The sequence below is a fragment of the Daphnia pulex genome, chromosome 7 (assembly GCF_021134715.1).
Source record: "Daphnia pulex isolate KAP4 chromosome 7, ASM2113471v1".
In the NCBI taxonomy this organism is placed as follows: domain Eukaryota; kingdom Metazoa; phylum Arthropoda; class Branchiopoda; order Diplostraca; family Daphniidae; genus Daphnia; species Daphnia pulex.
In genome coordinates, this window is record NC_060023.1 from 1,340,198 (window position 1) to 1,365,690 (window position 25,493).

Genomic DNA, 25,493 nt, shown 5'->3' on the forward strand with positions numbered 1-25,493 from the left:
AAGTGTGAAAACTAAGTCTTGTTGGCCTTCAACCAGGATTTTTGATAAATATTTTTGGCGCGTGTGTATTGTTGCGTGTTATGAGTGATCTAGCCGGAAGTGGAATAATAATCAGTTGATGTCTAATTTATTCTGCAAACCGGTTGGGTTAGTTTTCTATTATATTTTTATCAAATTGCACGCAAATCTATCTCGTGGGTGTGTCTAAAGTCTAAACATTGTGGCGCGCTAATGTTCTCGTTTTCAATTTCAAGTTTAATTGGATCGGAGAGTTGCGCTATTCCGGAATTCAACCATGTTTGAATTTTAATTTTTAAAAAACATATTTGCCATAACAGGTGCGCGGTGAGTTTTTTGCACCTGAGGACACACACACGCCACTTGTAATAAAACAGATTGCACCACAACCAGACATATCCAGACAGACGAACTAGCGCTTAAATACCCTCGGGCGATTTTGGCGAAAAATGCTGAGACATTGTCTAAATTATTTCACAACTCGGCTCATTTGCATATCACTCATGTAAATTGGCCACGAATAACTCGACGGAAAATTGCTCCCGTTTTTAATCTGAACGAGTAGATCTTGCATGTTCAGTATCTATTTAATTTGTTATAAATTTAGTGATGACTCAACAGGAATGTTGGCCAGGGAATATCCCAGAGCACAAAGAACATGTTTTGCTATTTTTAACATAACAAACAAACCACCAATAACAATATAACACGACGCCGAGTGTATTTCTCCCTTTTAATTCGCATTAATTTATAGTGTAGTTTATAAAAGAATAATGTTAGTTGTATCTACATTTCCAAGGATACTCTCAAGTTTGTTTCGCGGTTTCCCATAGGTGCGCATTTATGTTGCCACGTTCATTTTGAATAAACGGACGACGTGAAGGACCTGCCAAGATTTATTGCCAGCAAAAAGAAAAGAAATATTTACACTGTTTATTCTTATACACGCGGAAATGAGGATGACTTGCGTCAGTAGAATTTGTTTAAAATTGCACAACAGAATAAGATGCAACTACTTACCGGAATGGACAACATTTGGCAGGCTCCGACGTGACTGGCGGTTTTGGCGTTCCAGCTTTCCAAATGATGAAGATGGCCGTGGCTTCGATCGATATCAATTCATCTTCTACCGAATTATTCATCTTGATTAAACGTAGCTATAGAAAATATGAAATGAAATATCCGAGCGAATAATACGACTGATCAGTTTCGACCGTTCAACGAGACTGACCTGGTTTAGACACAATCTCCCAGATGTCTTTTATATTCTAATATTTTTTTTGTGCTCTCAAAACTTAGATTCGATTTTGTTCTGGGAACTCGGAAATGTAGCCAAGGACTAGCCGACTAGAAATTATTACGTACGGTATATACCAGCACAAGGAAAAATAATGGCGAAAGTGAAATCTATGTAAAAGAATTGAGGTTAAGCGACCCATATCACATAGGAAAACTCGTGCTGGCTAGTATAGTAGAACGTGCACGTAGGACACGTCAAATACCGAGAAATATTTGTTGTTGAGAAAATAACTGATATGTTATGTAGGATATACCCGTCGGTGTTGAGAGCTGGTGTTGATTAAATAACGAGAATTTCGTCATAAGAAGTTTGACGGTTTTTTTGGCGAAGGTCTTGTGCTTTGTCGGAATCAGAATAGACATATTTCTGCTTACGAGAATAACCCAGCACAGAAAATGGCAGGTGATAGTATGGCAAGATTCCAATATTTTTGGCACAAATATAATTGGACAACGAATTAAGAACCTACGCAACAAACACTTGCAATAACCACCGTCGTTTCAAATTAGATCTCGCCCTATTAAATTTGCAATCCGGTTCTCAATCCCAATTGTTTTTTATTTATTTATTTTTTTCGGTGTGTCTATTATTCATCAAACAAAAGTAAAATAACAAAATGTCGAGTATATTTTCATTTTTATAGCCAACAGGAATATATCGAATAAAAACCTGTTGACAATTTTTATAAAATTCCAGTGAAAGGCCTCCTATAGATCAATGGCGAATAAAAAACAATCAATGTTAAATTTTACAATGAGGAAACTATGTCAAGCAAAATATAAAACGTATACCGAGAGAGAGAATGGGACAGACACATTGACGGTCGGCCCTGTTTGCTGGTGTGTCTGTCCGGCTTAGTCGTCCATCCAGTGAAGAAATTCTTGAAATTGTTGTTGGACGAGTTGTTGTGGTTGTTCTTCTTGACGTCGTCATCTCGGCTTCTGTTTCGACAACAATTCAACATCATCTTGTGTTGTTGTTGTTGTTGTTGTTGGTTGGACCCTGTCGGGTTCAGAGGACTAGAGAGAATGGCTTGTTGTCAGAAATCTGAGCTGCCCTTTTATTGATTTCATTAATGAACATATCCGAAACTATTACGTAGTTGTATTGACCTGTCTGTGTGTAATCCTAGACGACAAATTCAAGGTCCAGTCGAAACCAGAACGTCTCGGAAGTTCAACGGAAGTATACCGGAGATAACCAATTAATATCAATTAGACTTGTACAACAATGGCTGGATCGATTAATATAAACTGCCTCAAACCGGTCGCTTCATGTGACGCAATTTGGAATCTACCCTCCAAGAAAAAAATAAAAAAAAGTCTTCAATACAATTTGTTTTAATTCCTAATGACAAAGATTTTAGTTTTAATTTAAAAGGAAAATAAAAACAACGTCTGAGATATAACAAACAAAAGATGCAGTCGGATGCTTTCAGCGATGCGTAAAGCTGATGGATAGGCAGACGGAAGTGTCCGCCCGTCGGATAGATTTTCTAATTTGGCGCTTGTCTGCTATTATTAGACCGCCCTACATTCTCCAAGAAAGAACCGTTGGAATTTTAGGATTATAAAATCAAAAGAAAATTAAATTCATGCATCGATCTCTACATCAAACCATGTAAACGTTTTGCTATTATATAGCAACCTGATTTGATGACCGACATCCTGTATTTCGAAACTAAGGATAGTGGCGGGGATTTTTGATGTTGAAATATAAAACAATTAGCCTTTATACGCGGGGCAAATGAACTGCTGTCGTATAAAATAACCAAATTTCCGTTGACGCAACACGCCAATGTGAAAAAGCGACCAGCGGGTTCAACGCTATTTGCATTCGTTAGATTGTAATGGTGAATGGCGAAACCAGAAATTTAGAAAGTTTCCACATTATTTATTAGTTATAGCAAAAATAATATTTTCTTACACAGTACACAATTGAAATTACAATTTTTAAAAAAGGCTGAAAATCATTTCCGGGCCGGTTCGAGTCTGAAGATAATTTTAAAATAATCCGGAAGTGTTCAATTCCACAATGACAAAGACGCAATCCAAATTCTGTAAATTAATAGCAAAGAATTTAAATGAATTACAAGACAAATTCAATTTATTTAAATGATTTCACTTACTGATAAAACATGACTGGAGATGACGCAACAATTAAGCCAATCGGTATTTTAAGCTTTTCCACTTTCCAGACTATAAAAACTGCAGTGGCAACGATCCGGTGACTTTTGACGCTGCCGGCGGATGTCGAACTGATTTTCTTCTTAGACTCATCCGCCGCCGCCGCCTCCCGTCTTGCGCTACTGGGTGAATCCATTTTGGCGGAATGATATAATATTCAGACAGCACGTCAGCACGACTAATCGAGTGAGCCAGCAACGAGAGTAGTTTGGTTACTAAACCCGGATCCTCTCTGATATTTATATACGGTCCAATTTGCATATAACGTCGTCATTTGCATATGTGTATCAGCGCGTACCAGGAGGAGGAGAAAGAATTTTGCTCAAGGTTCTCCCGCTCTCTAACCGGAGCAAATACTAAGTATAATACTACGTGAATAAATACTGTTGACTAAAATATTTGTTTAAAAAAAGGGTGTGTCTCCCTCTGGGTCTAGGAAATTGTTTGACGTCAACCAAAATTGGAGGTCACCCAAATTTAAAACTAGATCAAACTAGTTTTTTTATTTAAATAAGAAAATTGGAATCAGCTGCAGGGTCGATTATATACAGCGTGATTTTTTGTTAAAAGACCTTAGGGCGTTCTTGGAATCGACCAAAAATAAATAAAAAAACTGCACGCAAATCCTATCGTCCAGTTTCGGGGAAATGGTGAACAAGTTTTAGCGAATAAGTAAAGTTGCACTACATGCTAGAGGTTATCGATTCAAGGACCAGCAGTAGCTAGAGACATTTATGTGAGGTATGTGAGGTTGGATTGAATGTCAAATGGCGTTCAGAATAGACCGGTGAATGGTTTCCTAAAAATCAAATAAAAACAGTTAATGTTTTATTGGATCGGTCATTGCACGCAGCGCTCGGGGGCTGTCCATTTAGCATTCAGGGGGGGGGGGTTAGAAAATAATGAAAGAGGGGGGGTGACTATAAATTGAAAATAAAAGAAATTTTATTCAAAAATGAGAGGAAGGGTCGGAAAAAAAGTAACTTTGTTAAAAAGAGGAGGGGGGACCTTTCGTGACAATGGCCGACGTGATTCTTAACAATGGGTTGGGATAGAAAAATAAGAAACATAAGAAAGGGGGTTAGGTAAGAAAACGAAAAAAAGGGGGGGTTAACGAAAAAAAAGTTCGTTCAAAGGGGGAGGGTGGGGATACTTTTCGTGACTAGGAGGAGAGGTGACCAAAAATGTGATGCTTGTTTGGACAGCACCGGGCAAGAATTCGGTCGTGATTTTGACCTTGTAAACGAATAAATAATCTCAAAACTTACTGAGAAAGTGAGTGAGAGAGGCACCAGGGGGTCGACTGCTGCTGCTGCTGATGATGTTTATTATTATTTTTCTCTCTGTCAGATTCGAACTTTTTCCAAATCTTGAAAGTGGCGTAAATCGTGAGCAACTGACGAGTTTTGTCATCCTGCGAATCCTTTGTCTTGGTATTTCCTTTGTTGTTGCGAGAATAATCCATTTATTTTCACAGTTATATAACGATGGGAAAATGGATGGAAACAAACGAACTGGCCGGTTGCAAAGACTCGAAGCGAATGGCTTGATTTTAGAAATTCGAGCCAACTTTTATATATTTATGTACACGTACGAATTTGGCAATGACGAGTTCAGTTCCTGCATGGATAGACGTGTGATTATATAGCGCGGCTGGGAATAGGAAGGAGACCAAGGTCCACCATTATTATATTGAGTCAGAACTTTTTCCCACCACCCAGCATAATGTATATCAATTAATCAATCTTGGAAATTTGCCGGAAAGTGAACGGGATTCCCCATTATTATTATTTGTTCACCAAGGAAACACGTGCCATTTGGTGGGTTTCCCCAGGTTTCCCCCTTTCATGTGACAATAAATAGACACGACCTCGACCTAATAGAAAATTGGCACGATTCGTTTTATCTTCTTTTAGCGAAAGGATTAATCGCCTCCAGCTCTAAGACATTTTTATTGCGATTTGCTACCGAATTCCGCATAATTAAAAGAATTTAAAAGATTTGATATTTTTAGTTTGTATTCGCATTTTAAAAATTTGTTTGAACAAAAGATATTGATGCAATCGCTTGACAATTCGGGTGATGTAATAAAATTTATTCGTGTGTTTCATATTAATTAATTGAGTTGAATCAGAGTATTTGCTATAGTGCTGTGGTAACGACGTCCATTATTATTGACCATCTTTCAGAATAGGCCAGTGAAGGACCTGCTGTTTAAAACAAAAATTAAAATTCACATTCTTTAATATTTAAATTTAGCCGTGAAACTTACTGAGAAAGTGAACTGGAGAAAATGTTTTTGGACTGGGCGGATGAGCTGCTGCTGGTCCTGTCTGATGATTTCGACTTATTGTCGGGTGATTTCCAGACGATGTAAACGGACGAAGTTTTAACCTGATTGCTATTACTGGACGAATTCTTCTTGGCGTCATCACGTTTTGAATTATTCTCCATTTTCTTGACAGACCGTTTACTATGCAGCACTCGTCAAAATGCTGTAATAAATCAAATGCGGACCCTTCCCCTTATTTATATCTCGTCCAATATTCCCGTTGCTTCCGAGAGAGTGAGGGGAACCAAAAAATAAACTTTCAAGGTTTTCGGCCACAGGTAGTACATTATATACCAATAGGCTACACACTTAATACGTCTCGAAAGTTCTTTTATATTAGATGATGGCGCATGACGGAAATTGATTGGAGGTCAGCATCATACGTACGCAACACACCAAGAATACCGGTTAATACCGGTAAGCCCAATTTGACTACGTTTATACTTTGTTATATAGTAATGACCTTGAAAATAGTTTTTAGTGAATATTTGTGATCAGTTTTTATCAAGTTGTGAAGCGATAAAGAAGCTGTACAAATTTTTACGTAAGTGAATAGAAAAGTGCACGTCATCAATCATCAAATCTGTGCGAAATAAAAGAGCCATTATTCAGCACCGGATGAATGTAATGGATTTATTTATCTCTATATCTAACCTTTTGGATGAAAAATATTATTGAGCGACAGATTTAGCAAATGGTATACATGGAAATCCTTTGATATAAATTCGCCTTCAGCAGCCACTCGATCGTATATATTTTGCATATCATTTGAATATTTCCCGAAAATAGTCAAGTACATCACAACCTCAATTTTTTGACGGGCAGACAGGGAGACTGGCGGCCGTCTGCTGTGCTGTGTACTTGTGTTTGACGGGCTGCAGAAATGGCGGTTGAAATCTGACACTTTTTTGGCATCGCCGTAAAATGAGAAACTGTGATTTCGTTATCCCCTTGACACAAACGAATAATACAAGAAACACGATCCACCACCACCACCACCAACAACAACAACACCTACCGTCCTTATTAGACACATTCGAAAGCTTGCAACAGTTATTTCCACTTATATATAGACATGTTGTCCATCCAAAAAAGAACCGGCTCTTTCAATTTAATAAAACCGTGAGTGGGAAAAACACTTTCCAAAAAGTTGAGATTATATTCGCTGGACCGAACGCGTGCGTAGTTTCAATTGCCGCGGCCTATTTCCTATCTGATGACACCTGATGCGGGAAATAAGTATATAAAATCCAAGAATTATTTTTTAGATTGAAAATGCCATTAAGAGAGTGACTCGGCGAGTTCTTTTGAAGCGATGCCGAAATTCGATAGGAATCGAGTGAGGTACATCTACGAGTAGAACTATGCTCGACGACCAACACTTCATTTGCATACGGAACTTTTTTAGCGTCGCTTGACACTTGGCAGTCGTCAATCAACACATCAGAATTAACGAACGAAATTTTCGGGATATCTTAAAAAAAAAATTAAAATCCAATTGTCACGAATTTGAATATTCAATTCAATTGCGACGTCCAATCAAAACCGGTCGGACGTGATATTTTTTTTTCTCTCACCAAACACTCCAGACAATTGAAAAATGAAATTAATAAAAATGTTCCAGGTCTATATTTTTTTTTCTCCCAACTTGATTTGCATATTATAAATATGAATATTTAATTTTTGATGATATATTCAAATTAATGGCCATTAAATGTTTTTATTTTTTTTTCGAGTCTCAGGTACGTGATTTTTTTCAGAGTTTCACTGCAGTTGCATGGGATGACACGTCACTCGTCTGGAATGTCGTTCAAAGAGGAGGACGGCAATCCCGTTGAAGGGCCGGCCGTTCGGGACCTGATGCTGACGCACCGACATCTGGTGTGATTTCTCAACGTGACCGACGTCAACCGCGGCTTGGACGGCGTGAAGAGGTTCTTGACGTGGAAAGTGACAACTTGTTCTTCACTCTCGACCGAGGCGCACTCGTGAGCGGGAGCGTGACAGTAGCCGACTGAACGATCGCAGCGATGAATCAGCAGAGCCGCAGGCAGGAATATGGCATTGGGAATGCGGTACTCCTCCAGGTCATCTTATTGAATTTAAAAAATAATTAATCATTATTTCTAATCATTAATGATAATTAAATTATTCAACAATCAACAATTTGTAATAAATTATTTAATTATTTAAAATCTTGGGTGATTTTAGATCTTGAATTAATTTTAATGTTTAAATTAAATTTTTTTCATCTTGAATAAAAGAAAAAAACCTTTGGAAAATAATTAACAGCAAATTTAATTTATAAAACAATTAATAATCTCGGATGAGTTTATAGCTAAATTTTAATTCGAATAATTGTGTTTTACCGATGTGAATGAATCTGGGCTGTGGATGTCTACAGGCGCACTTGACGGAAGCTTTTAAATTGGTCAAAAACGGAACGTGTTTGATCCTTTGGTCTGTCACATTGACAGACTCAGAATAAGTCAACAAATGATGAAGTAACAAAATGGCCAGTATTGACCAACAGTTTCTCCGAGACTCTCCCGTCATAGCGACTGGTCTTTTAAGTGTCTGATGCGTCAATAATCAAATATTGAATAAGCATCAATACAAATATCAGTTTGCTTATATTTTCAACTCTCCAGCGTATATGAAAACGACCGAGTCTCAGAATTTCATCAAAACGACACGTTCGTGAGTTGTTGGTTTCTCTCGATTTTTATACGAAACCCCAGCAGAGCTCGAATTACCCCGGATATACAGAAATCTACTTCCTTCCGGAAACTCTCTTCGATCCGTATATGAGGAAATGAAATGTTTTGTCGTCACATTTTTGTTCATCGTGACGTGCTGTAATCAATTTCCGGTTTCTTTTTTCTTTTTCTTTCACGCCAAACGCTTTCCCGGGCAACATTCGTTACTAGGAAATAGAAATAAGAAAGTAGAAACCGTATATGTCTCTAGTCGTTTATTTTCGCGTGATGTCGTGTTAGAATCGGACAGGTGTATATACAGGAGAAAGACAGAACAATTCCCGCGGGATTGTCGTTGATCACGCTGACAGGCCAAAGGAGAAAACCAACCAACCAAACACTATCAAAAAGAGACAAGATCAATTTCCATTCGATCCGCCGACAGATTTTTTCTTTCGGAGAAATTCACGCGGAATAATATCGTGAATCACCAAACATTTGTACAAGCTCCACGCATAATCATATCCCGACGGCCATATTTGGTGGAAATATCCCCCCGATGACGGAAAACAAAAACCCACAAATCTCAAATTGATGAATTGAATCGAGAAAAAGGGAAGAAATAATTCCCCGATGAATAACTTGTTTTTTTTTTTAATTTCGCGCGCTATAGTACCATGTTAAAAAGTAGGTCAAGCCACAGGGGGGAACCTTGTGTCGTGAAAACAAAAGAGACACGCCTATTTGTGTCGACGTCACGTGTGCACAGCTGACGTAACAACGACCTCTACAAAATCTCACGGGCATCAACCGACAAAAATAGTGACGTTGTTGAACGATCATCTATAAAGTCCCTGAAACACTTTTTATAATATGCAAATCTGTAAAAGAAAAAAGGAAGGTTCGTACATCTATAAAATAGCCGGCGGGAATATTCAAAACAAGCAGTAATTATTCTATGGGTGTGTGTGGGTAGGTAGTAGAGAGATTCGTGATTGCCTAGGGCTGCGTGTATAACAACACATTTCCCGATTTATACACACGGTGCTGGATTCGTTTTATTAGCGAAGCCAGAAGAGGATATACCACCACCAAACCGTATAGATGTAATAATAATAATAACTTTTATACCAGCTGCATTTGAAACGAAGAAGAATATCGCCGATCCTTTTATGGTTGTACGGCAGCTAAGGAGCGTTCACAGCACTCCTTATACATAAAAATCTTCTTTTTGTTTTCTCTATTCTTTTTACATTTAACTTGAAAAATTATTCAGAACTTCGCAGGTGGGTTTCCCCATTAAAAGAAAGATTTCGTGTTATTGAAGTGGTTTGGACCGTAAGAGAAAATAACGAGCCAGGTGTGTGTTGGGGTATCACGTTCCACCATTTATGAAAAATATCGAAATTTTATATTTTTGATTTTCTATTATTTAGCTGAGTCCATTCATATCGATGCTGCACAATAAGGCGCCTCCCTTTATTTCCTTATTTAGTCGAACTAAAAGGGAAAGAGAAAACGTGATGGTTTCACGCCCCAGGGTCTAAACGACCCGGTGGGTTTTCTCTCTTCTGTGACTCACGGCCAGCAAACAATTAAAAAGAAAAAAACCCGTTTCTTTATTCTATTCTTTTTATTTTTATATTTTTAAACCTCGGTGGGAATTTCCATTTTGGCGAAGGAAAAAATTCCCCGACCCCCGAAAGTGAACGACATTTTTTCGCACGTGAGTTCGTGAATATATAAAAAGGGCTGTTCGTTCACGGTGTACCAATCATTCCCTCGCCGTCTATCCACTGGAACAGTTACAGCAATCACACCGATGTGCAAAATTTGTTATACATTCGTTCAATCAAAAGGGAATTAATTTATTCAAATTTAACAAAACAAAATGGATTCCGTTAGCAATGCCAGCAGCCAAGAGCATTTCTCAAAGACCGGCTGTCTGAAACTATTCAACATTTTCATCTATTTCAAATTGAGAAAATCGACCAAAACCATCAGCGCTAAAAAACCCAAATGTTTTTCCTACAATTTATTGCAGTAAGTTAATAGTATTGTCGTGATTGAATTAATATTGTTCGATTTTGGGTTTTTTTCGAACACGTGTACCTACCCCGAGGCCATGACATTAATTCTTTGTTGATTTGCATATTTATAAACAGGAGGTCGTTCACTGGTCTTTTCTGAAAGTGGACCAAAACTTTTTCTGCAGCAACAAAACTACGTCGTACCTTGAAGATTTTATTATTTGAATTTCCACGTCCGTGACGTGAATATTTCTGTAATTATTGATCTTGTCAAATCCCGCTCATTTGCATACACAATTAATTGACTAATAAAATGATTTATTCCAAAACACGTGATTATTTCAACGAATGCGCTCATCAGTTGACACTCTGCGGGATTACAATTAAAATACAATAATAATCATGCAAAATAAAAAGCTGAATTATAAAAAAAAATAAAAATTAATTTACATGACATTTAATTTTTATTTAATTATTATTTTTTTTTTAAACATCCAGTCGGCAGAAATAAAAAAAAAGGACGGACATTGACTTTATTTTGTGGGTCCTGTCACACACACAAACTTCAACCGTCGTATCAAACGCGATAAAAGTCCAACACAATTTGAAATAAACACACATGTCCGGAGGGGGGTCAATAGGGCGTGGTTAAAGTAAAGATTGAATTTCGTTTGGCGAAAAAAAAAATTACATATACAAGAAAAATGCCAGAGGCAATACAAATTTTCAACGTCTCGGGACGTCGTTGATATCGGAACAAGTGCACTGGGTGTGATTGACGAATTCCAGCGATTTGAAAAGCGCGCGGTTGGCGGTGGATGTTCCATCTGCGACTGCGACCGGCTGCCTGGGGCGATTGGGGTGAACGAAGAAGACGACAGTGACGACAGACTCGACTAGCGGACCGCATTGTTTACGCCGGTCCAGGCAACATCCGCCGGAAGGATCGCACCGGTGCAGAACCGTCGCTGACGGATGGTACGTCAAAGTGGCATCCACTTCCGGATGATCTTCTGTCAATTTTTATTTTTAAAACTTTTAAAATTGAAATTCTAATAGAACCGAAAAATGAATTGAAACCAAATTGAGAATTTACCGACGTAGAAAACGCGCGGACGCGGAATTCCGCACATTCCGAATGTCTGGAGGCGTTGGAAATTGTCGCGGAAGAGTCGGCCGTTGCCGACGCCGGTCGATTCCGGCGTCGCCACGACGACCGATGCTGGGATTGGCGACAAAACGGCCAAACCGGTCGCTATCCACAGAAAAACGTCGAAGAAAAATAAACGCCGGTGGTGAAACATTTCATGTGGAATTTTCAAAAAGAATAAACGGGAGCGGCGGATTATTGTGTGTAGGACTGACTGGAAAACACTTGGCGGCCGGCGCGTGGCTCCCTGACAACTGCTGGACCCGAAGCTGAGCACTGCTGGGCTGCATCAGCCATTCAGCCTTCGTCTAGACGATAACTAGTGCTGCTGCCGAACGAAATAACTTCCAGCCACTTGACGGTACAATTTTTTAGTTTTATTTTCGTTTCGACTCGATGCGGAATTTCTCAACTCGGTGATTTATGTCCGATGGCAGCGCGTCTAGGAATTCCGACCTATAAATTAATTCATTTTTTGATAGACTATGTCCTGCGGCCAGCGGCTCTTATTTGTTGTTTCCATGCAGAGTTCGTCTGCCCTTGTTTAATAGCCAATTGATATACTATAGGCCTGGCGAGTTCTATCTAGTGCCACTGTGCATTAGTTATGTGATAACGAGTTCACTGTTAACAACTATATCTCGAAATGCGTATCGAATAACGCCGACTGTCCGTTTGGTTACAGTTTGGTTACAGAAATCGTGTAAAATTAGTGGCTCGACAAAATGATGAAATGTTGAAATTTCCCAGTTTGGACCCGGTCACTGTATAAGATGCGGTAGAAGCGAGGGCCATGTGCTGGGGTATCGAGTTTCTCAGAATTCGACCTTGGCCATGAATGAATTCTTTGAGAAATTCAATGACAAAGCTGCTCCTTTGTGGCTTGTACATTTCTTTCTTCGTGTAAACTAAAACGGGAAAAAGCTTTTTGGGGGAAACTATAATATGTTCGTTCCCTCTTGGCTTCCAAGACCGTCCTGGAGGGTTTTATTATTGTGGCGGTTTTTCGGTCTCTTAATGTAATTATTTGTGGATTTCGTGCAAATTGATACTTTATAACGGTTTGAATTTAGCGGGGGAATCGATTTTATTGGTATCGATATTTAAGCTTGGCTAATTGGAATATTAGTGTCGTCTGCTATCGCCTTTGTTTCACAGTTTTGATAAAGAGAGAAAGAGTCAAAGACAAAGTCTAAGAATTGAGATTTAAGAAAACGGAAAGTTCTCTTTTTTCTGCAAACGTACCTAAACGTGGCTCTACAAAAAATAGCACAACAATTAAAATTAGAAAAATGTGGGCTCGTCGTCGTGTGAATTCTGTTGTCGCTGCTCAACCATGCTGATGCTCTCCACTCCGTCGATTCCATGGTGTTTTTGGCGGGTAAAAATAACTAAGAACTCAAATGCAATGGTTATGAGAGCTTAAGAGTTAAACCTGTTCCAAATGTGTGAAATGTTGGTTTTTGAATAGCATGTTTAATTGTTTATAGCCCTCTGTCGATGCATAGCAGTTATTTGTTTATGTTTGCACTGTAACATTCTTCTTTGTGCAAATTTGAGGTTTGAGCCAGCCATCGTAACAACAAGATATACAAGTTTTTCTTGTGCAGCTATATTGACAAGACAAGAGGGTGAAAGAGTGACGAAAGACAAGATCTCTTTGTCACCAACAATCTCAGTACTGTCATCACTTGGGTAATGATTTGTGTAATTGGGTTACTTTTATTCCTAGCTACGACCTGCTAGATATTTTTATGATGCATTGCATGTAAATGCATTGTGTTACATGGAAACCTAAAATTCCCCTGTTCATTAAAAATTAAGTTTTACCCGCTGTCTTATTTCCAACTTGTTTTTGCAAATATTTTTCATAATCCATTTATTTTTTATTTAGATAAACAGCATCCCGTTTGGATTGGAGAAACTATCGATGCCGGTCGTCGAGTTACGAGCTCTTCTTCACCTTTCTTTTGATATCCTCGTGTACACCCATGTGCGTGTGGGGGTATTCACGAGGACACCTTTTACACAATCCTGCCTGGTGGATTCAACTTATCTAATGGATGGAGCACTTGTGGATGCCTGGCAATATTTCCGAGGCTTCAAGGTAGGACATAATTTATTTCTATTCTCTCTTTTTTGACTATTCTGTATCATTGATTTCGTGACATTCTAAGGAATACTTTCAATAATTCCTGAGCTAGGCTTGTTGACTGGAACTGTTTTCTCTTAACGCACATGTAGAATGACTGTAGATCAGGCCCGTTTTTGTACCTTACAACTTTGTCTGTGAGTAAACAATCAAATTCGAAAACATTTCAACTCTAAACTTATTCAAGTAAACAAGTACGAGTAGAGGCTGAACTTCTTTGGGGCAACTAATAGCACTAGCGAATTGTTTATTACATTACTACTCAAACAACTGAAACTATATCTTATTACAACCAAAAGCTAAACTACTTGAAGAGAGTAGAATGGGTTCTAAATCACAAACACTATCGGCGATGCTGAGAAAGCTAGTTCATTTGAAATGTCAGAGAATATCTAGCGGTTATTAACGTTGCGTTCAGCTATCGAAGCGATTTGCTCGACGAGGAAGGCCAAGAAAGAGATGCTTAATCCGACCAAAAGAACGACAAAGGCGCCAGTCAAATTTTTAAGGGAAATAGCGGAAATATCCGTTTGTTTAGTTTCCCGTTTCTTATCTCCTTTTTTCACGTTGGCCATACACTGGCGTGGCATTGGGCGGAACCACGATTCCCAGTGGTCAATCAGTCCAGTTTGCTGAAGGTCCAAAAGCCTTGAATTGAATAGCATCAGCATTAAAACAACGAGTCAAATGACATCATTTTATTCTTCTTCTGTATTACCCTTTGTTAATCGTGTCGGTGTAGGGGCTGTGTTTTTGAAGCGCAAAAGTCACGGGTAAACTCAGGAAACAATCGCCTGCCAATTGTAATCCACACTTGCCCGTTTTATCGAAATTATCTTTGATGATGCCCAGTTGATAGGATCTCGCCTGCAGTTTAACATTACAAAAGAAAACAGGTGGACAAATATTTTTTGGAAATAAGAAAAGTTGTTTTTTCCTACTTCGGCAAAGGTGTTTCTCGAGCCGGGCGTGATTAAACTGAGACACTGCGATATCAAATAACATCGTGAATTGGGGAACGAGTCGACGTTTTTCCGTAGTTTCGTAAATACTCCCGTCGCATTGGGATCCTTTTTTCGTTTAATCAGTATGTCAAATCGTAATCAATTCAATTTGGGGAGGCAAATTTGAAACAATATTATCTTCTTACCATAACAAAAGCATTCAGAGCTGCACCATATCGGAAAAGTAGATTGATATCGGTACTCTCAGCGACGCCGTGCATGGAATTAATAAGCGGATGATTGACAGGTGCCATGACGTAGGTGAACAAGGTGGAATTGTAAGCCTGGACGAAGATGAAGGCGGCCAGGGTCCAAACGCCAGCCACCAGTCGAAATGACAAACGTTTCGACGTGCAGGAACCCCCTGAATTTGATTAGACAAGAGTGATGGTGACAGTGTCTTCGATAACGACCTATAAATTAATTCAAACCTTGTGAGAGTAACATGCCAAAGACGTAGAGGAACTGATTTCCGGTTTGCTTTTTTACACTAGAAGGATGACGCTCTGATTGGCTCCCCGTCATGTTTTTACGTTTGGGTTTTCTTGCAGAATCGATTTTGGGCAGCAATCGATATTGCAACATATTCAAGATGATGATGACGCCCATCATTGAAATCAACACTCCCAACCAGACCTAAACAAAAGTAATTTTTTTTAAAATTAATACTTAGTTAGTGAGATGTATATTTCGTTCACCCACCGGCCATTGAAATGGTTTGACGACGGCGTCGATGTTGACCGTGTCGTCCTGGACGACAAAGAGAAGGTCGTAACAATCGAACAACCAAGGCGCAGTCAAATCTGCACGTTTCACTCGCTCGAATGTCGGTGCCACACCTGCCATTAAAAAGTCGCATTTCTGCGTAACCATTGAATTGATTAGTTGAATACTGGACACAATTAATAATCTAATGACCACAGCACTCAACATCTTCCAGCAAATAACTAAACAGTCCTTGTTGCTTTCCCTGCGGCTCTAATATGTCCTCGGTGACTCTGACCATCTCGTAACTGAAATTGTAGATGCAATCATAATTTTTTTTCCAAATTTCATTAATTAATTAATTAATTTACGTGAAATGCAATCTGTCTTTCAAATAATCGAGGATGACGCCACTCTTGACCGGCCCCGTCAATCCTTTGGGGTTTCCAGACCAGCGAGGCTACATGGGAAATAGTAAAGCGAAATCATTTAAAAATCAAAAGTTAATTCTCTTGACGTCCTTAATTACCCAGATGACGCGGAGGTGTTGGCCATTAAGCGGATTATACTTATTCAAAGACAGCACGGAGAATCGGCTCCAAATCGAATAGAAAATGACGAAAATGCGGAACGTGAAAGTGTTTGACATTTTGACGTTTTGGGATTCGTCTGATTGGGTTTTCAGCAAAGATGGAACAGGATTATATACTCGACGACCTCTTATTACATGTAGGTATTGCGCATACCAGTTGATGCTGGTGCAAGAGTAGAGCCCCACATTACCCCCTGTATGTGTGGCGCAGATATTCAAACAGCTGAAAGAAGTTTTCACGTTTGCATATAAATCCGTTCATTAAAGCAGGCTACGTCTCTGATATAGAATTTCGCTTTTCACGGCTTTTCACTCCTTTGTTGATTTCCTGGTGAATTATGAATAAAGAATTGATAAGGTTTAGCTCGTTGGTTGATGCTGGTCAGGGAAATGGTAATATTCGGGAATAACATGCATGTTCAGAGATATGTAATTCCACAGTTATTTTGTAGGGAAACGCACAGTCATGTCGCTTTTGTATGTTGGACCTGCGACTCAACAGCACAGCGCTGCTCTCTATAGTTCTCGTCTTCAAAGGATATAGTCTCGTTTTCTTCCGGTCAATGGACACTTTTTTCTTTAACAGCAAAGCATTCTAACTCAACATCAGACATTTCACTATGGACTGTACATTGTATATTGATTGTACAACTACGTTGTATATGGTTGATGTAGGATAGAAACGGAATAACTTAACATCAACTCAACACAGACCCTGAATTAATTATTGACTGATGCGCATTAGGAATTGATGTTACGTCGACGCTCGGTATAGTGGTAAACTTCGTCATTTGCTCACACAGGAAAATGAGATTGAAACTTGAAATTCTCCTGTTAATTCACAATTAAGAGGTTTGCTGTCTTATTATTTCCAACTTTTACTGTTACTCGTTTCAGAAAATTTCTGCAAATTTTTCGTAATCCTCTTTTTTAATTTTGATTTAGATAAACAACATTCCATTTGGATTAGAGAAACTACCGATGCCGGCCGGGTTACGTAACTCTTCTTCCCCTGTTATTTACATGTCCTAGTGTACCCACCCATATGTGTGTGTGTGGGTGTATTCACCGAGGACACCCTTTTTCCTATTCCGCCTGGTGGATTCAATTTATGGATGGAGCACTTGGCCCGGCCTTATTTCCCTGCCTTAAAGGTAGGACCCAATTTGTTTGACTATTTATTTGGCCTTATTTATTATATTATTCCTGAGTTAGGCTGTTGACTGAACTATTTCCCTTTGCCGTTTGTGTTAACTCAGTTAGGGTTCGTTAAATAACTCGTTTGTAAACATACTACAGATCAGGCTTGTTTTTGTACCTCACTACTTTGTCTGTGGGTGTAAACAATCAAATTTCAAAATATTTCAACTTTAAACACTTGAAACAAATTGCAACTATAAATTTTTATGACCTGCCGCCACAGCGGCACCTCCTCGTTATATTGCGTAAAATAGCCAACACACTTATGGCGGACGGGATGACATTTGATTTTTCCCTTTGTCGAATTTCTCACTTGGCAACAGCCGAAAAGGTGAATTTGCGAGTTTCTTCTCTCACCTTGACTTTAAGGGTTATAAACGCGATAATTTTGACACAAAGTCCAAAAACGTCAAAAAGTCAAAAAGTGTCGAGTTTTTATTTTATTTTTAAAACAAATTTTTGTACAAAGTTCGTGAGCATCGCTGGCGGCTACAGCGTCCCTCTTCTTACGTGTGCAGACAGGGGAGGGTCATCAATCAGCCGGGACCATATAATACAGCCGACAGTCGCCAACCCAAAAGGAATAGTAATTTGTAAAAAAAAAAAGGGTTTGAAACGCATCAGGACTTTCTATGATTCCGGGGTGAAGTCTGTGTACCGGACCTTTTATATGTACACTTTCGCTTTGTTGTTGGATAGGCCTCGGCTAGATTCTATAGGCCGTTTGATCGATGGACAAACGCACAGCCTCGTCTATTTTACACATAGATGGTATTTTCCTATTTTTTCTAAACTTGAAATATTTTTGAATGGGAAAAGGAACCCCAGACTGTAGTCATCAGCTTTATTATATTTGTTATTGTGCTGGCTGGTTGGTATGTTTTTTTGTGAGTGGAATAATAGTCGCCCTTTTAAGGTGGAGGATCTAACTGAGATGATTACAGTCAGTGGTGATGTATCATCACGATGTGATTGTTGAAAGATTGTCCACCTTTGACGCTGGCTGTAATACGTCAGTTGGATGGAATGATATGCATAACTCTTAGTATGACCCCGGGAATTTTGAATTTTATTTTTTATTTAGTTTGAATTGATTTGTTCACGGCCCATCAATTTATGCCTCCCAAACTTATGAAAACCCAGTATTGGTGATTATGCAATTTGATTAGACTCTATAGATATGCAAGAGGCTATACTCGTTTGTTTATTAAAGCCCGGGGCTCATTAGATTCACCCATTCTTTCATTAAAAATATGTTAAGAAAAATGGAAATGAACTCGGTGAACTCCCCCATCAAATATATTCCAAAGGGCAATCAGCAAGTCTAAACATGCCAAACCTTTATTAACGGCTATATTTATTCCGCTTGAATAAATTTCAATCGCCGTATATTCACCTCGAGGCTTATATTGTCAACAGTTCCCCCCCCCCCCCCTCAACTATTATCCATCAAAACGGGAAATGTCTTATTCGCCGATCGAATCAAAAGATTTAATCAAGCGAGAGATTGATCGACCTTGGTTAGCTATCAAATTTCAAGGTTAATTCCTAAGGTAGTAGTAGTAGCTGGTTAACTGGATTACGCTTCACTGAATCTTTCCAAGTGATGGCGGGACATAAAATTTTAACCTAAACATAACAGCACAATGAATCCCTATTGAAATGTTGTTTTTTGTTCGGATAAATAATGGGGATCTTAAATTGTATTTAGCCCCGGGGTCATTGTGTGTTAGGCACCGCTACTCCCGTGTTTAATTAAACAAGCCGTTAAAGACGAGAGTTTCAATCAATCAAAATCACTTTTTCCAAAAACCGACTAACTTTGTAGAAAGGATTTAAACATAAGTTTTGATTTGGATTAATTATTATGCGCTACCCGTGTTAGTACAAATTGGATAAAAAGGAAATTTTTAAGTTTTTATTATTTCTTAAGTTAGTAGACTCGATGTATTTGGTGATGGCTCCGGTCGGCGGATGACACTCCGGCGGAAGCGGCGGAATTTGCGCTATTGGAATGACCTCCTCCGGCAGCATTCGCGACGCTTCCGGCGCCGGAAGCGATGGCGTGATGATGAGATGAATAAGATTGAATCAGCTGATGGTACATGGCCGGATGATAATGCTGGAAAGCCTGGCCGAAAAAATCCGCACTCATCGCCTGATGTTGTTGTTGTTGTTGTTGTTGTTGTTGAAGTTGTTGAGGCCATTTCATCTCGGGAGGTGATCCGCTCGATTCCGGCGGGGCTAATACCGACGACGACTGATGACGCAACTGGTCGTCGCTTAATAACATTTCTCCTCTGATCTGCTGCGGTGGCTGATCTTCACTTCCGGCCGGATGACCTTCTTTCCGCTGTTTAGTCCGCCGATTTTGGTACCAGACTTTGATCTGATTAATCATTTAAGACAATTAAATTTTGAAAATGAAGTGACTGCCATGGGGGGAATTTACTTGGGTTTCAGAGAGGCCTAGACGTCTGGCCAGCAAAGTCCTTTGTTCGCCCACCAGGTACGGATGAGAGCAGAAAGTCGTTTCTAGGGCATCCAGCTGCCATTTGGCGAAGGCCGTCCGGCTGCGTTTGGGACGATCCAAATCCAGCGCTTTGGGCAACAACAGAATTTTCTCCAATCCTTTCGAGTCTAATCACCCACAAGTTCAACGACATTGAATTTTCAAAAATGAACAAAGTTCGACATTGAAATGAATCTCATCCGTCAAACAATCTGACAGTCTAACAAGCGCAGCTCGTTAACCACCAGCCATTTACTCTAACCTTTAACGACGACTGTCTGAACGTAATCTGGCAATTTGGCGTCTTGACGTCGCTGATGCTGATGTCGATGATGATGGCGGCTCTCCATCACGTTCTTAGCGCATCCGTAAGTATCCATCAAATAATAATTCCGGAATTGAGAGAGAGAGAAAATCACGGATGGAATATTTTTCACTAGAGTATCGATCGGTAGCCGATGGCAGACTGAATCAAATCAAAACGAAATCAACGGGAGATAGACGCGTATACAGATTGTGTAGTGGGGGGGGATAGAATAATAACAAATAATGACAAAAGGGAATATTACCCAACACAATTTTTATTTGTTAAAAAGAAGAAGAAGAATGCTAATAATAAACTAACAAATGGATCGGATGGCTGCAGCTAGCCCCGGAATATAATAGGGGGGGAAAGAATCCATCATCTTTTTACGTCATACAACAATAATAATAATAATAAGTCTGCATGTTTTTGTGTGTATTGGATAATAATGGTAATCGCATTTGACACATTCTGAATGGAGAATGTCTATAGGGGGAATATATAGAGATTGCGCACAAGTATTGAATTCGCATCTATATAAGGAACAGGAATAAAAAGGGGGAGGAATAATCAATCGTAAAAGTTGCGGTTGTTCTGGCTGGGCCAAGCAATTGGACACCAAAGTTTGCCGGTCTCGGCCCCACAGTTCGGATATCCGAGACGGACCGTGTGCCGTTTTTTTTTTTTTTTCTATCCACCGCGATTTTTTTTGGAAACAATTTTTCTTTTATTATAAAAGAATCTGCTGTGGTTGATTTCCCCTTCCTATTATTACAAGGGGGAAAACGGTTTTTAGACAGGGCCAATTTTGGGAGCTGAAACTGCCACTTAGTCTGAATGTCATGAAAGCAACCGAGTGGATCAAAGCTTTTTGTGCTGGCCACAGTTGTATACAACTACAAAGCTTGTGTCGTAGTCTATTCAAATAGATACACACAATTCAGTTAAATAGGCTTATTATTAAACCTTCTTTTTAATAAACGACTCTAACAGACAATTTCAAAACCTAATTGATGCTATTAAAAATAGTCAATTTGTCGAAACTTGAAGGCTATTTTAGTTTGATATAACGAGGTCTCATTGTACTGCTGCCCAAACATAATGTGTCGTCATTTTCTCAATCATGTCCGAGTGCGTTTTGAATTTCCCGCGTTTTATTTTTTCAATTATTTCCGGAATGATGTTTTCTGAGCGCGTGCTTCCACTTGAACCACACCCACAGATATACCAATCTTTTCTTCCTCCACTTTGAACTGATTTGTTTTTCCAAGAATAGACAAGAAGGGGGGGGGGATGAAATGGCAAGATAAATCGTCCGTTGTCTGTACAAGTCTTGACTGTTTCTTCTTTTTTTTCGACATGTGGGAGAGATTGAAATGGGTGGGCGATCGAGTGTTATAAGAGGATTGAAAGCAGCCGGAGAGTTATTAAAAGGGGGTTACAGTACACAGTATACGTCAAAGTCTTTATGATCCTCTTCTTATGTCCGTCAAAGTTGATGGCAGATTTTGTGTCAGATTCCCTCCCGCGGGGCAAAATGTCCAGCGCATCTAAAACCCCAGACGACATTTATGCGGAATTTTTTTTGCCGGAAGCTGGATGCATCCGCCTGATTTTTTAAATGAAATTCGCAATAACCCGCCAAATTCAAAACCAAATTCGAATCAACGCCTGCGGTTGTTTTACACTACCCTCGCAGACATTAACACGTGTTGTTACTACTCACACGACGACCGTCCATTCATTATTGAACCAACAGCGACATTGCGTGAGTTGCGTTCAAACCTGCCAGCGCCATCTGTTGACTCACCCGCACTTGTGGGTCTTTTATTATGGCGACGTGGGGGCCGGGCAGCTCGCTTTGTTTACTTATGCAACAACTTGTGCCCAGTCTATTTGTCCCCGTGTCGTTCAACACACAAATTTTCCCGTCCGTCTACACTACATGTATAACGACGCCACTTAAACAAACGTTATTACAAACAGCTGGCGGCCGGTTGAATCATTTATTTTTTGAAATTGCGCAGTCGGATCGGTGCGCATCCCATCCGGACTTATATCCAACCGGACGGGAGCCCAGTTGAGGTTCAGTACCGCGTTTGCCGCGACGCCATGGAGAACTTGCCCAGTCGAGTGCTTCCGATTTTATTCCGCATTCAAATCATTTGAAGAAATCATGAGAAATGGATAGCATCGCCAACTGTTCCAATTATTCTGCCCAGTTCGATCCTACTGTGACTCCAGTGACGCTCAGCCGGGTGGAGACGATCGTTCATTTGATTTGCCTCTCCCAGGGCATTCCTATTAACCTGTTGATTGGCGTCGTGATCGCCCGCAACCGCCGCCTCCACAATCCGCGCAACACTTTCTGGCTGGGCATCATCGTCCTCAATTTGTTGACCATTTTCATGGCCGTTCTCAAACTTTTGGTCGTTCACGTCGACGATCCGGCCCATTTCACCTGTCTGCTCTTCTCCTTCATGACGGGCAAACCCTACACTATTCTACTCTTCATCATGCTCCTGGCCATCTTAGATCGTTACGTTGGTAAGTGATTTCGTTTTTAAATTTAATTGGAATTTGTAATAAAAATTTTATGTAACAATTCCGGAAGCTATTACGTACCCGCTGTATCACCGGGAGCACGTCACCGTCCGGCTGGTCGTTTTCGTTCAAATTGGAATTTTCCTGGCCGTCTTCTTTCTCCTGTAATTATCCAATCAATTTATTCGATTTAATTCAATTAATTAGAGAATTTTTTAAAAATTTCCAGATCGATGCCGTTCATCTTCAACTGGATTCCACTGCGGTGCGGATTCAATTTGATGATGGGCAAGTGGACCATGTTTGTGCGGTCGATCCTGGTGACGCTGTGCATCACCGCCCAGGTGAAAGTCTACCTGGTCACTCGACGATACCTGAGACAGGCGGAAGTCCGTCCGCTGCCCATTCCACTCCAGCAGATGGTCATCACGCCCGCAAACAATGGAGAAGAGTCGCTGCGTCCGGCTTCCGCCACGGCGGAAGAATCTTCCAGCTCCTTGTCGGCGGTGGCCAACACCAACAAGAACGCCCCGTTCTTCGTCCACCGCCGGAATAAAACCGTCAGCAAACTGGAACTGGAGGCCAGTTTGACTCTTCTCGTCGGAGTCTCTACATTGTGCATCATCACCGGTATCATTTTCATTTCATTAATTTAAAATGCGGATGCCAGAATTTATCATTTAAATCCAGCGTTGATTGCAGCGCCCATGTTTATCGTCTGCTTCGCTCTTTCCATCTGTCAACAAGTGGGCGGAGAATGCGCCGGATTGGCCTACATGGTATGTACGTCATAACTCCGTTCGGCCGGAATAGAGAAACGGCGGAATTTTAAATATTCATCCGGATGGAAGTTCGATCCGAGCTATTCATTATTCATTTATTTCTTTTATCCCCATCTGTCGTCTAAAGGCTCCGTACGTCAGACAATCGGCCCTGATCCACGCAGTTTACGGGCCGCTCATCTACATGATCCGCAGCCGGGAATTCGCTTCCGCCGTCCGTAAAATGCTGCGGCCCAACTCGGCCAGGCTGGACGACGTCAACTACTTTTGATAAATTACATTGCGCAGCTAAATTATTTGTTGTAAATAATATCCAGATACTTTTGACATGAAACTGATTCAATCTCAAATACATTTTGCTACAACTTGTACATGACAAATAAAGTTCACTTGGATTTTTCATCTTGTTAAAAGTTGTACGGTGACTGCACACAACTCTGAACGAACTTTTCTATACTCTTGGATTTTAAGATAAACTTCCGACACTGCCAACTTTTTCAATACGATTTGAGGCTGGAATTGTTGTAAACTTTTAACATTTTTTCTGTTTTTTTTTTGTTGTTTGTTCACCTGAACACGCGCCCGGCCACCATATTTTCGGACTTGTGTGTGACGCAGTTACTCCAGAAAAACAACTCAGCTGTGGGTTATACTATGTACACGCCCTGTTGATTCAGATCCAAAGGCCCGTAGAAAATCGACCGCAATTCAACTAGAATAATCGGCCTAGCGTCAATAATCTTGCCGTTGGCTTGGCTGCACGTATATTACATCGACGCTGGAAGCGTATTAGATCACAATTTCCCAATGCTGCCACAACAACGCATATTGCACAATATTTTTTCTTGAAACGTTAATCATCTTTATCGACGTCGAGGATATTAGAATAGCGCCAAGGACTTTCGCCAAGGTGGATTTTATTGCAACACTGCGGCGGGAAATTCAAAAAAGTGATGAGCTTAAAAGGCTACATAACGTTCGTGTGGGTGGATGTATAGACGCCAGTTACTTGTGACATTCACGATAAGTGCAGCGCTACTAATCAATGCGGATTTGCCTTCACACACGCAGTATACAACAGCCGCTGGCTCTAATAAAAGTCACGGCAAACGGATCAACTGCATCCTAACTATTTGATGGATGCCGGAAGACATAAAGGAAGAAAAAAAAAACGGATTTGACACGCGACGATCGTAATAATAAAAATAATAAAAACAAGTTCCGTTGAACTGATGGGCACGTGTCGTGGATTCCCAAACACTTTCTTTTTTCGTTATGAAAAGTTGAGAATATTTACGCATCGGTAGACTTATTTTGCTGGTATAGTATACCCAGATTTAAATAAATCACGTCGACTTTGTTTGGCATGTAGAATGTGTACGGAGCTATATGCGTTCTTATCGATCGGAGGATATTATATAGACGGCAGCAGACATATTCGGATGGAGAAAAGTATTCGGGGAAATCACGTCGTCATGTTCGTCGTCTGGCCACTTTTGGCAATCTGCCGAGATCGGAGTGAAAGGCCCCCGGGACAATGGAAGAATAGACTCGTGTCGGATATATGGAAGGAAATGAATTCATATCTTTTTCTATCACATTCACAGCGAACCAGATAGCAAATTAATTACTTATTTCATCAAAAATATTTCGACAGTTTATTTAACGGTATCGATTTTGTCGCCATTTTTTGTTTTCCTATTTTAAATCGTGAAAATATTTATAAGCGGAACAATTTATTGCAGTTCATGTTGCGATTTAGACGGACGAGCTGGCGACTTGGCGTGTTCCATTGAGCGCGTCCGGATTGTATGTTACGATCCAGCGGATGGAAACGTCGGCGGGAGTGCTGTTATGTCATCCAGGAAACTTTCGGAAACTTTATCATGGACGGTTTTTTTTTTTCAATTCTTTTTATTGGCGAGAGAAAGCGTTTCCAGTTGCTTTTGCACCATCAATTTGAAAGGGGAAAATCCTTTTTCA

The 25,493-nt window shown here is 40.0% G+C and overlaps 5 protein-coding genes and 4 long non-coding RNA genes across 10 annotated transcripts; 2 read left to right on the top strand and 7 right to left on the bottom strand.

Annotated features, from left to right (window-relative positions):
• Nucleotides 1-598: 598 nt before the first annotated feature.
• Nucleotides 599-1,349, bottom strand: LOC124197132. Its single transcript, XR_006876000.1, has 2 exons — nt 1,039-1,349; nt 599-904 (listed from the first exon to the last, which is right to left on the bottom strand). It is a non-coding gene; the product is annotated as an uncharacterized LOC124197132 (long non-coding RNA).
• Nucleotides 1,350-3,196: 1,847 nt separating this feature from the next.
• Nucleotides 3,197-5,058, bottom strand: LOC124197129. Its single transcript, XR_006875994.1, has 3 exons — nt 4,773-5,058; nt 3,447-4,303; nt 3,197-3,375 (listed from the first exon to the last, which is right to left on the bottom strand). It is a non-coding gene; the product is annotated as an uncharacterized LOC124197129 (long non-coding RNA).
• A 446-nt stretch (nt 5,059-5,504) lies between these two features.
• Nucleotides 5,505-6,210, bottom strand: LOC124197133. Its single transcript, XR_006876001.1, has 2 exons — nt 5,777-6,210; nt 5,505-5,714 (listed from the first exon to the last, which is right to left on the bottom strand). It is a non-coding gene; the product is annotated as an uncharacterized LOC124197133 (long non-coding RNA).
• Nucleotides 6,211-7,542: 1,332 nt separating this feature from the next.
• On the bottom strand, nt 7,543-8,500 carry LOC124197120. The gene is made up of 2 exons (XM_046592420.1): nt 8,206-8,500; nt 7,543-7,928 (listed from the first exon to the last, which is right to left on the bottom strand). The coding sequence occupies exons 1-2, from the start codon at nt 8,390-8,392 to the stop codon at nt 7,627-7,629; spliced, it is 489 nt and encodes a 162-aa protein (XP_046448376.1). The 5' UTR covers nt 8,393-8,500; the 3' UTR covers nt 7,543-7,626.
• A 1,640-nt stretch (nt 8,501-10,140) lies between these two features.
• Nucleotides 10,141-10,894, top strand: LOC124197134. The gene is made up of 2 exons (XR_006876002.1): nt 10,141-10,578; nt 10,701-10,894. It is a non-coding gene; the product is annotated as an uncharacterized LOC124197134 (long non-coding RNA).
• On the bottom strand, nt 10,867-12,021 carry LOC124197119. The gene is made up of 2 exons (XM_046592419.1): nt 11,662-12,021; nt 10,867-11,578 (listed from the first exon to the last, which is right to left on the bottom strand). The coding sequence occupies exons 1-2, from the start codon at nt 11,867-11,869 to the stop codon at nt 11,292-11,294; spliced, it is 495 nt and encodes a 164-aa protein (XP_046448375.1). The 5' UTR covers nt 11,870-12,021; the 3' UTR covers nt 10,867-11,291.
• A 2,154-nt stretch (nt 12,022-14,175) lies between these two features.
• On the bottom strand, nt 14,176-15,318 carry LOC124197719 (glutamate receptor ionotropic, delta-2-like). The gene is made up of 5 exons (XM_046593253.1): nt 15,303-15,318; nt 15,018-15,235; nt 14,809-14,937; nt 14,586-14,734; nt 14,176-14,515 (listed from the first exon to the last, which is right to left on the bottom strand). Exons 1-5 carry the CDS (start codon nt 15,316-15,318, stop codon nt 14,260-14,262), a joined length of 768 nt encoding a protein of 255 aa, XP_046449209.1. The 3' UTR covers nt 14,176-14,259.
• A 1,800-nt stretch (nt 15,319-17,118) lies between these two features.
• On the top strand, nt 17,119-23,885 carry LOC124197114 (galanin-like G-protein coupled receptor npr-9). Of its 2 annotated transcripts, none has more exons than XM_046592414.1 (6): nt 17,119-17,322; nt 22,212-22,731; nt 22,799-22,892; nt 22,958-23,358; nt 23,431-23,507; nt 23,638-23,885. In XM_046592414.1, the coding sequence occupies exons 2-6, from the start codon at nt 22,368-22,370 to the stop codon at nt 23,779-23,781; spliced, it is 1,080 nt and encodes a 359-aa protein (XP_046448370.1). In that variant the 5' UTR covers nt 17,119-17,322; nt 22,212-22,367; the 3' UTR covers nt 23,782-23,885. The 2 variants fall into 2 exon arrangements, with proteins under 2 accessions (XP_046448370.1, XP_046448369.1); XM_046592413.1 differs by having other exon boundaries at nt 17,136-17,322; nt 23,419-23,507.
• On the bottom strand, nt 19,138-20,332 carry LOC124197116 (ventral anterior homeobox 1b-like). Its single transcript, XM_046592416.1, has 3 exons — nt 20,143-20,332; nt 19,821-20,008; nt 19,138-19,757 (listed from the first exon to the last, which is right to left on the bottom strand). The coding sequence occupies exons 1-3, from the start codon at nt 20,258-20,260 to the stop codon at nt 19,302-19,304; spliced, it is 762 nt and encodes a 253-aa protein (XP_046448372.1). The 5' UTR covers nt 20,261-20,332; the 3' UTR covers nt 19,138-19,301.
• Nucleotides 23,886-25,493: the final 1,608 nt, after the last annotated feature.

Excerpts from the sequence above, each read along its gene's own strand:
- LOC124197116 (XM_046592416.1), bottom strand. The coding sequence starts at position 20,260 with ATGGATACTTACGGATGCGCTAAGAACGTGATGGAGAGCCGCCATCAT. Across the intron at positions 20,009-20,142 it reads TCAGACAGTCGTCGTTAAAG|ACTCGAAAGGATTGGAGAAA; the intron begins GTTAGAGTAAAT and ends GTGGGTGATTAG. Across the intron at positions 19,758-19,820 it reads TAGGCCTCTCTGAAACCCAA|ATCAAAGTCTGGTACCAAAA; the intron begins GTAAATTCCCCC and ends ATGATTAATCAG.
- LOC124197120 (XM_046592420.1), bottom strand. The coding sequence starts at position 8,392 with ATGACGGGAGAGTCTCGGAGAAACTGTTGGTCAATACTGGCCATTTTG. Across the intron at positions 7,929-8,205 it reads GCCCAGATTCATTCACATCG|ATGACCTGGAGGAGTACCGC; the intron begins GTAAAACACAAT and ends AAATTCAATAAG.
- LOC124197719 (XM_046593253.1), bottom strand. Across the intron at positions 14,938-15,017 it reads CTCTGAATGCTTTTGTTATG|GATCCCAATGCGACGGGAGT; the intron begins GTAAGAAGATAA and ends AAACGAAAAAAG. Across the intron at positions 14,735-14,808 it reads CGAGAAACACCTTTGCCGAA|GCGAGATCCTATCAACTGGG; the intron begins GTAGGAAAAAAC and ends GTTAAACTGCAG.
- LOC124197114 (XM_046592413.1), top strand. The coding sequence starts at position 22,368 with ATGGATAGCATCGCCAACTGTTCCAATTATTCTGCCCAGTTCGATCCT. Across the intron at positions 22,732-22,798 it reads CATCTTAGATCGTTACGTTG|CTATTACGTACCCGCTGTAT; the intron begins GTAAGTGATTTC and ends CAATTCCGGAAG. Across the intron at positions 23,508-23,637 it reads GCGCCGGATTGGCCTACATG|GCTCCGTACGTCAGACAATC; the intron begins GTATGTACGTCA and ends TGTCGTCTAAAG.
- LOC124197119 (XM_046592419.1), bottom strand. The coding sequence starts at position 11,869 with ATGTTTCACCACCGGCGTTTATTTTTCTTCGACGTTTTTCTGTGGATA. Across the intron at positions 11,579-11,661 it reads TCCGCGCGTTTTCTACGTCG|AAGATCATCCGGAAGTGGAT; the intron begins GTAAATTCTCAA and ends AAAAATTGACAG.